The sequence below is a fragment of the Hylaeus volcanicus genome, chromosome 1 (assembly GCF_026283585.1).
Source record: "Hylaeus volcanicus isolate JK05 chromosome 1, UHH_iyHylVolc1.0_haploid, whole genome shotgun sequence".
Classification (NCBI taxonomy): domain Eukaryota; kingdom Metazoa; phylum Arthropoda; class Insecta; order Hymenoptera; family Colletidae; genus Hylaeus; species Hylaeus volcanicus.
Window position 1 is genome coordinate 19,754,162 of NC_071976.1, and position 9,877 is coordinate 19,764,038.

The 9,877-nt window shown below is 44.0% G+C and overlaps 1 protein-coding gene across 1 annotated transcript; it reads left to right on the forward strand.

Moving 5' to 3' along the window:
* The first annotated feature begins 6,519 nt into the window (after window positions 1-6,519).
* On the forward strand, window positions 6,520-8,994 carry LOC128884883 (uncharacterized). Its single transcript, XM_054138552.1, has 7 exons — window positions 6,520-6,531; window positions 7,366-7,665; window positions 7,724-7,978; window positions 8,052-8,239; window positions 8,304-8,470; window positions 8,531-8,676; window positions 8,857-8,994. The coding sequence occupies exons 1-7, from the start codon at window positions 6,520-6,522 to the stop codon at window positions 8,992-8,994; spliced, it is 1,206 nt and encodes a 401-aa protein (XP_053994527.1).
* The last annotated feature ends 883 nt before the right edge of the window (window positions 8,995-9,877 follow it).

A 9,877-nucleotide genomic window follows, 5' to 3' on the forward strand; every position in this document is an offset into this window, starting at 1 on the left:
TAAACGCTGGATTTTAGAAAATTGACATTTGCAGGGGAAAAATTAACGAAAATTCTTGGTTACATCGTTACAGAAACTTTTATCCTTCTTCTATGACACATGAATTTTTTCGGATTTTCTGTCGTCGATCCCGAATTTAAATTAAATTTTCCCAAGGAGTTGGAGATCGATCACCTTTCTGGAGTGAACAATCGACGTACGTCGAGACTACTTTAGTTTGAGGTTGCTGCACGTAAGGAGCGCAGGAGCAAAGGATGAAGAGGCGAAGAAAATCTCCTTCGTCGCCTCGGATAAAGCGGTTTTCGAAAACGAGATACCCTAATGGTCGCGCGAGGCGAGGGAAAAAGGGAAGAGGTCAAGGAAAGGCTGGTCGGGGTCCGAAGGATGCCGTGGAGCCATCAAGGATATCGGTGACGGTCGCTGGCGGCGGATCAAGGAAAGGATGTCACGGTATCGCCAGATAAGTATCGATAGGTCCTTGCCGAAGGAAGAAAGCAAAGGATAAATTCTTGCCGCAGACAGGCAAAAGTCTCGAGAAAAACTCGGTGTCGAACATGCTGTCCAATCCAACTCGCAGACCAGAATAAAGTGTCCGTTGAAAATATTACCGTCGACGAATTTCATAAACGCGACGTCTCTATAGCGAGCTAATTGTCTGCGAATTTGAAGTAGGTTGTTCACAAGCGTTTCGGATTGGATAAGCATATATGGAGCTTTGACTATTGTAAGACTGAAATGTCTTAGATTTTTTTCAAAATATTTTATGTGATAATATAGGAAGAATTGCGCAAAAATGTGATTTTCAAGCCGAGATATAGGCTTGAAACTTGACACATGTTTTTGTTTTTGATAAGTTATCGTAAGTCGAATTTAGGGCCACATTGGAACCCTTTATCTGGCTAGAATCTTTAATAAAGATAATAAATTCACAAAGAGGAAGATAAAACCTCATTTCCTTCGCAGATTCAGCATGATTAATTAAGATAAATAACACACCCTCTGTGCAGCAACTCCTCCCTCGAAAATCTAATGGAAAATTTACGTGGTCGCGTATGGTAGCCCGTTAATCGCGAAAGCGCGCAGAATATGGTGTCCTGAGATTTATTTACGATATTTACCAGCTGTATAGCGGTGACATCAATGCCCAGATCTCTGGATCGCCTTTGGATCCAGGTATACAACGCGCGCTCCTCTCCCCTCCTGCTCTTCCCTTTTTTTTCCCTGCCTTCCAGGTCGTGTAGATCTTTTGAAAGGTCCGCACTTAATAGACCCCGGGGACCCTGGCGACTTGTTTGGACGTTTGCGGTATAAACAGAGCGACACCTGGTGATCTATGCACTCGCCTAGTCGGGATGAAACGAGCCGCGAAAGTCGAAGAGTTTTCGGTATTCAGGGTGGCCCTGACTCCGTGCCACAATGCTCTCGGGTCGCGCGGCGCTCAAAGACGCGGAAAAGTCGCCTTTTTTGGGTCGCCACCAGCTGAAATCGATAGTTCGAGCCAATACTCGATGCTCCAGGTAGAATTGGGTAACCAGGAATGGCGTTAGGTTTGGATGGAGAATAGGGGAAATAATTAAAAAAATATAGGGGTGATTTTTGGGGAATTAAAGGGGATCGAAATAGTTGCAATTTATATTGCAAGGTTTGAGTCATTACAAAACAAGAATTAACCAATGTTAACCCCTTGACTTACACGATATCATTCGATTGCTCGGGCCATGGTAAACAGGAAAGCAGGCAATCTTAAAAACAAGCAGCTTATATCAGCAACAAAAATTTCAATAGGCCCGTTTCCTAACTTTAGAAACCAAAGGATCCCTTAACCCCTGACAACCTCCACCCCTCAGTGAGTCTACATATCACAAATAAACAATCGGATGAAGAAACTATCGCCTCGAATAGCTCCACGCAAGAGGCTGTCCCCAAGGGAATCACGATATCGTCCCCTTGGAAAACTGAAAAATAATTGGGGATAGCCAAGCGAGGATCGTTTCCCTTACGCGACGGAGCGCCGCTGGAGCGCGCGCACGGTCGCGCAACTAAAGTAAGCTATTAAATTCTTCAAATAAGCCGCCACGTATGAACGTGATCGCCAATTAGGCAACGGTGGTCGGCTTTTATGTAGACGAGATTATTCGAAATCGGTAAGAACGGTGATATGTAAGGAGGACGCGCGTCTCAGAAAAGGAGATGACCGCTCGCGCTGGCATTCCGCCCTTCCTTTCTCGGTCGCCACGGCGATTTTTCCTCGCTCCGCGGACCTTTTTTCCCTGGCTAGCAGCGGCACAATTGGGAGCGCTTTATATATAGTTGCGTGTCCTGCATAACATTAAGAACATAACGCGTTTTATGGCACGACCACCCAGGATGCGCGTTCCCTCGGTGGACATCGCGCGGCGGGCATAAACGCTCCGGATGATTGCTCGCAAGAAATCCTACCTATTGACGATTCTATATGACGACTCGTATTTACTACGGTGTCGTAAATTGCGCGTTGACCCCGATTAAGTGAATTAATACCGCGCCCGAGCGCTTCTTTCGCTTGTGCTCTCGAGGAAGGAGGAAGCGAGAGCATCGCGAGGTGGTGAGGTGTGTGCTCTTGGAGGACCGTTCGCATCAACTCTCTTGCACCGACAAATCTTAGCATAGTGTCACAAATAGTTGAACCTCGATTAATTAAATTATTAAAAAATATAGAGTCTAAAGGTGAATGATGATTCTGAGAGGAGGTAAGGGGTGTGCTTTCTTGGAGGACTGTTTCCACGAAATCTCTTGCACCGACAAATCTTAGTTAGCATAAATAGTTGAACCTCTATTAACTAAATTATTAAGAAATATTAAGCCCAAAGACAGTAAGGTGAACGATGGTTCTGAGAGGTGGTAAGGGGTGAGTATCACGTGTCGATGGTGCTTGAGCTGAATCTACAGGAAAAACTAAAAACAGTATTATGTGTATATCACTATATCATAGATGAGCAAAAAGTACAAACATATACAAATCTTCCTTCCTTAAAAGTTGCATTTTTTTGTCTACCTACTCAACATAAATGTAACATTTACAAGGAACATGCTATTGACTGAATAGTCTTTGTTAGAGGATCCACCTCAACCACTCCAAGAGGTGAAACGCATAATATGATTGAAATTAAGGGAGTTTTGCGTGGAGTGTTCGAATAGTCACGGTGTACGCGATGCGCGAGACTCCTCGCCTAGAATTGCGGCTGTTATCTATTCCGTTAACGTCGCGTTCCCCGCGGCGACCACCCAAGGTGTCCGTTTCAGTATCGCGCGAGTGACGTTGGACGTTTCTTAAGGTTTTCGCGTATCATGAATGGCGTTGACAATCGTCCAACGACCGATATACGTCCGCGACGAGGGAACGAGCGAGATGGAGATAGACGGACGGCGCTGAGACTCTCGGATGTAACCGTAGGAGGTCCTCCATTTCCATTCACAGCGGTCCTGAGGATCTTGTCCTGGGAAAGCCATAAAAGGTGATCAAGTCGCGCTGATCCACGGACATCGACCGTGGCACGTACGTCGAAAAGATGAAAAAAATTCGCCGACTCGCCCTGTCCCCTGAAACGTGTTTTTTTCGATTCATCGAGGGGTCAGGGGTAAACAATTATCCGAGTGCTATGAAAAATCACCCCGAGTTTCCCTAATTGCGAGGATCTTTGAGAGTTGCTTCTACCAGAAATTTCCTTCCAGAAACTTTGATAAGCCACGACACGTAACATTTGGTGGCTGATAAATTGATAAAAATCGAACTCCGTGCCCTTCGATTAATAACTTCGGTGCCACTCGATCCTAATCGTACAACCGAATGATGAAGCCCATTGAAAACATCTCACCGTAAATCTTCATCGAATCGATTGTCTGGCACTGGTGGTCAAGCGTGTCGAGCGCGAGACCCAACCTCGAAATTGGATCATTCACTTGCAAAACAGGCCTCCGAGGACCCCTTCGACTCGATTTTTCAGTGTTCCACACTTCGTCCTGTATTTTTTCCAAACTACGGATTTCAGTGGACCGTGAAAATCGTCACAGTTATCGGGATCACGAATTTCCATTTGAAGCGACACGGGAATTTCCCTGTCCTTTTCACACGAGCGTGACAGGAACTCTTAACGAAAGGGGAAACGAATTAAACATATTTGGGTGGTCTTTGTAGCTGTGGTAGGTAAAGTAAATTTCCAGGGAACAGACTTGGAGATATGTTACGTCATTTAAGTTTAAATTAAATCAAATTTTGTTCTTTCCGACGGAACTTGTTTTACATTAGACCATTCTCCACGGAAATACAGTCAGTCCCATAAATATTCGTACCTTCTATGCCTATTGAAGAAATTTGTTTAAATTAAATGGTAGGAACAATGTTTTCAAGTGTATGTTTGTACAAATATATTGATGGATATATAAATATATGTAAGCTTATTCATATACATATTTATAATGAAAAAATTCATTTGGAAATATTATAACTATTATTTCATAGACATAGAGGGCACGAATATTTATGGTATTGATCGTATCTTCGAAACCTCTTTTTTCGATTCTTTCTCTATTTAAATAAATTTTTATTGCAATCAACCAGCGGAACAACCTTTTCCATCGCGCAAATTTTCTCTTCGCAGATCAAATCCAAAACCGTACCTTCCTCCATCGCCATAAATCTCCCCCGAACGGATTGTTTGCAAACGTTGCGTGATCTGAAAGGAGGAAGCAGAGATTCCAAGGGGTTTGCGACACGGGGATGACTCGAGCTTTAACAGGGGTGCTTAGAATTCGGCACAAGCGCAAAGACGTAGGCGTCTAGGACCATTTGTCGCGATACGGGAGATCGCTGTGATCTCCCGGCGCGGTTGACAGGTACGGAACAGGTAAATGCGCCGCGGGATTCCCTTTTGCCGCGTTTTCACGTACCGACACGGAAACCCCAGGGACAAAGGGCCGCGGGGAGGCTCAAAGACCCCGAAGCGGGCCGCAAAGTCAAAATAAAGTAATTGTTGCCCTTTTGTCGTGGTCCTCTTGCATCCACCTACCGACGTGTATTCTTGCCTCGTGTTTCTTTTCGGGGGAGAGTGTCGCGAAATCGAGAAAGCCTGATTTTTAGCGATTTCTGGGTTGTGAAATATGATTAGAATACTTTGGGCCATATATCGAAGGTCTGGCTCTAAATAAGAATTATTAATCAAGTAAGTGTGTGGGTTCCGATACCTTTTTTCTGCACTCTGACTAAGGCTTAAGTCCCTCACGATCTTTCCTTGACACTTCAACGTCACTGGCCTCACAAACTCTCACGCTGTATTCTCAAACAAGAGAAATAACCGAGGAAAACGCGTTCTTTCGAAAAATCTTTGACGCTATTGAAATTATGTAGGAGTTTCACCCTGCTTTGCACTTGAATGACCCAATTTCGGCTTCCATTCCCCCTTAAAGTGTCGATCTTGCGAGGAAAGCGATCCCCTGTCTTTGTGGCGGATGGGCGCCTCCGTTGCAAATGAATGGGGAAAGCACAGTTCTGCTCGACGACTCTGATTTTCCGCGGCGACAATCTCGTTGACTTTTTGTCACGTTTCCACGTTGCGGCTCGAACCGCTTCTAAGCTTCTCGTAATGCAATTATGCGGGTCTACGAGTCGTTCCGTGGCACCTCGAATTTTTGGGAGGGATTCAAAAGCACGCGTTATGGTAAACGAGCCGTTTAAAAGTCGCTTCCCCGTGCAATTCGATTGGTTTTTGTGTTCCTTGAAAGGAGATCTCTCGGGGGCGTCCATTGTGCTCTAATTTGACTATTCTAGACACTGCTGGGCGAGCTTCTAAGCCACAACAATACAATTTTCATTGGGTCATGGTCGTTTTTAGGTTAATATATTAGACGGTGGGTGGCACTTGCTTAGAAATGTAGAATTTTTAATTAGTAAAAGACGAGAACTGCGAGACACCAGTTTCTAGTATTCGTTGCAGGCTGTTTAGGGGTGGTTTGTTACGCCAAATCAGTTTTATATTATATTATACTGTATTAATGATTGATTTAAGGGAGTGGACTCCCGTGCCTTGTATGCGCCCGTACGCACTCACACAGCTCCACATCACTGTATACGTACATGGAACTGCAAGGGCTTGCGTATTGTCCTATTTTTGTCTCGACAATGCAAATTTGAGACCTCTCAATAGTCGTTTCCGCTAGATAAATGTTCAAACTTGTGCGCAAGCTCCTATAGGTAGTCTACTTTTGCTTTTTTGTGTCATAATTAACAATATTCAGTAGCGTATGTTAGTTCAGACAACGCGGCAGCACTGTCGCACCACCATATTGTTTCTTTTGATCGCGAAATACTGCTGAATATTATTAATTATGACACAAAAAATCAAAAGTAGACTACCTATAGGAGCTTGCGTACAAGTTTGAACATTTATCTAGCGGAAACGACTATTGAGAGGTCTCAAATTGCATTGTCGAGACAAAAATAGGACAATACGCAGGGTCCTTGCAGTTCCGTGTACGTATACAATGATGTGGAACTGTGTGAGTGCGTACGAGCTCATACAAGGCACGGGAGTCCCTTAATTTAGCGCGAATAGAAGCTACGCGGCAACGTAACCCTACCAACACTCTTGCCGCGGCTTGGCTACGAGCGGTTTATCGCTGCGCGACTGCCAATTAGGACATAGGGAAGGGATAGAGGATTGAACTACAATATTAATTGACATTATCGACAGTGAATGATTCACGTTTTTATCCGTAGAAGAAGAGAGAAACAGATGACGCTGTCGTCGTCGCGCACGGAAACCTAAACGTCGAGACAATGTTTCAAAATTATTGCAAGTGGTAAAATTGAAAACTAATGTCCCACAATCCCTCGACATGCTCATCATTAATTACTTCGAAGCGATGACACCGCGTGGTGCGCCGGAAGTCGATGCCAGAGTTTGCTGACGGAGAAGGGAAACATCGACGTGGATGGCACGTAACCTAGTTAACACTTTACTCGTTTTCTTTGTGTACTTTATGGGGGTTGATAAAAGAGGGGCAAAATGACGCGAACACGTGTGAAATACTGCGTTATTGATAGGGGTTGGGGGTGCCGCTTGCTTTTAACGAGGCTTGTATATTTCTTGTGGTAGGTTCATGCTATTTTTATATAGTTATATAATGAATGGATTATCGTGCATTCGACTGAATCTTCCCTTTTTTCCTCCCTCAATTATTCAATCAACGTCTCACGATTTTCCAAGTATCCTCCTGCACTAATACACCTCTTGTTCAATAGTTGAAAACAAAGACTCCAAGCAAAGATTCCGTATTATTTTATCGAGTCCTTGTAGACCCCATGAACGTCGATTCGTGGTTTTGCTCGAGTATCGTGTCGATGGAAAGATTAAAACAATTACCGCCGTTGCGATCCCCCGTTATCAGGAATCGAAACGAGCATGCTGCGCGAACACTTTCTCCCCGACTTCCATCGGTAATCAGCAGCAGGACAATCGTAACCAGCCGACGATCAGAAAGCCGAAAGAGAACTGCGACCTGAGAAAGTGCAAGTACGCCAAATCCCAAGCGGAGGCCTCGTACTGTAACACTCAGAGGCTCCTGGACAAGATTCAGAGCTTGAAGAAGAGCATCCAGAACTTGGAGACCGCCCAGTCGAGCATCAAACAGGTGAAAACCATTAATTAAGAAGATATAACGAAGTCTAAACAGATATTTTTGAGTGCAGGAAAGCAGTAAAACGAAGGACGTCCTCAGTCAAACCGAAGAGCAAAAGGTGACCGACTTGAACAGTGCCAGGGAAGTCTTGAACAACTGTATAAGACAGATGACGAAGTTGAAAGCGTTTTTGGAGGACGAGAATTGTTGGTGGAGGATGTTCAAGAACATGGAGTTCGATTGCTGCGACCAGAAGCTGCCTCATCTTCACGGATACTTGGATGGGACTATGGTTACGTTGAAGATGTTGGAGGAAAAGCTCGACGTGAGTAGCCCGAATACAACTGCGCAAAATCTGTTCCTTCTTCGAATAATTCGACTTAATATTTCTATTTCAGACTGACGATAATTTCAAAACTTCAACGCCCACGAAATCGAACTCCATAACGTTTACGAACCCTAAAGTAGCATCTGGCCAGAGGAGGGAGTACGAAGAATATTGCACGAACAATTTAGAGAACAACAGAAAAAAATTTAAGGACTCTGGCATTGGGCCAAGTCTGAGCTTCCAATTAGGTCGTTCAAAGTAGGTGTTCCTAAGTTACAGAAACCTCCCTACTTCGTCTTCTGTGAAATTTATTTTTTTTTAGAAGCCACGAGTCTTGCCAACGACACTGTCCCTTTTCCTGTACGCCCGAAAATCCACGATGTAATAACCTTGCTACCAAGAACGAAGCTACGATCGATCCGGAGTCTCCAGATGCCGAAGACATAGTGGAAAGGTTCAAGGGGACGGTGCCTAGGCTCAGTTCTATGGGTAAGTTCGAATAATCTGTATGTTTTGAGCATCTTGAGTTTTTGAAAATGTTCTTTTCAGTCAAGCTACCGAACGAAACGCATGCTGGAATGAACTCGGCTGGTCGCAGGGACAAGTCGAGACTCAGGGCAACGTTCAGCAGTGAGAACACAGCAGGCAGGAAGATTAGCGTTGCTGACATTAGCACTTCGATGGATTTGATCCTGGTACAGTTCTGGATGACTGTTAACAAATTATATTGTAGGACGGAGAATTAATTTCCATTGAGTTCAGGTTGAGATTCCATAGGATTTCAGTGGGAATTATGTCGAAGCAGTCTTAGTACTCTTAATAATTTCTTGAGAAAGAAACTGTATGTAAAAGTATTTAAAATTAATGTTTTCCAGAAGGAGCCCTCCACGAACACCGGAGCTTCGACCCAGGGTCTGAGGGGAACGGCTTTGAAAATCTTCGCGCTCAGGTCCAGTAGGACGAACACGAGGAACGAGAAGCCTAGGAGCAAAGAAACCGAAACGCAAATATAAGTTTTATAAAATGAAACTATGAGAAAAATAAAAACAGTTGACGTTCGTTGTGTTTCAATGGTGCGAGCCCTGTACAATCGAGAGACAACATTCGTTCCACTTTGACGGGCAAATTTTAGTTGAATTATTACACCCATTACACCATGTTACCGTTTCGATTCACAAGTATAATTGGATAATCTTCGTCGCAAGCTTTCGAAAGGCTTCCGAGCTTTGAGAAAGATATGGAGAAGAGTACGAGTGCCGAAGATGGACGAGGTTAGGATAGAAACGTTGTGTTATTTCTGAATCCATGTTCACGTCTTGTGCTGTGTTCAATTCAAATTTCCAATTAAATTCAAACACTTGTGTCGTGTTCGTTCACTTTAATCTAATTAAAATTGAACAAAAACGCCAAAAAGTGTACACAGTAAGCGGTATATTTAATGAATTACGAACTTTTTTAATTACGACGTAGGAGTATGAAATGGAACGAACTATTATAGTGGCAAGATGTTCCACGCTCGCAGGTAACGACAGAATCAAGACAGGCACCAGAACAATGCTGATAGTCCGTGAAAACGCGCTAATTCGATCCCCCCTGCCGTCCTGTGCCAGCTCCTTTCAAAGCATATTTTCAATTCAAAGTGATTATTGATACTCCAGAGGTAGTACAATTGTATAAAATTAAAAACTAGAGTCGAAGAGTCGACGAACTACTCGCTCTACTCGAAGCAGATTCCCGAGATGAATGAAATGGAAGACAACGAGAAAGTAGAAGGCTCGAAAAGAAGAAGTGGCGAAATAAGCGGTCAAGTTCGCGGACAAAGGGGCTGATCTCGTTAAACAGGGGAATGCACGAAGGGGCGAACAACGACGAAGAAACAAACTCGAGAGAAATCCT

Coding starts and splice junctions, on each gene's coding strand:
- LOC128884883 (XM_054138552.1), top strand. Junction 7,666..7,723: donor CCCAGTCGAGCATCAAACAG/GTGAAAACCATT, acceptor TTTTGAGTGCAG/GAAAGCAGTAAAACGAAGGA. Junction 7,979..8,051: donor TGTTGGAGGAAAAGCTCGAC/GTGAGTAGCCCG, acceptor TTTCTATTTCAG/ACTGACGATAATTTCAAAAC.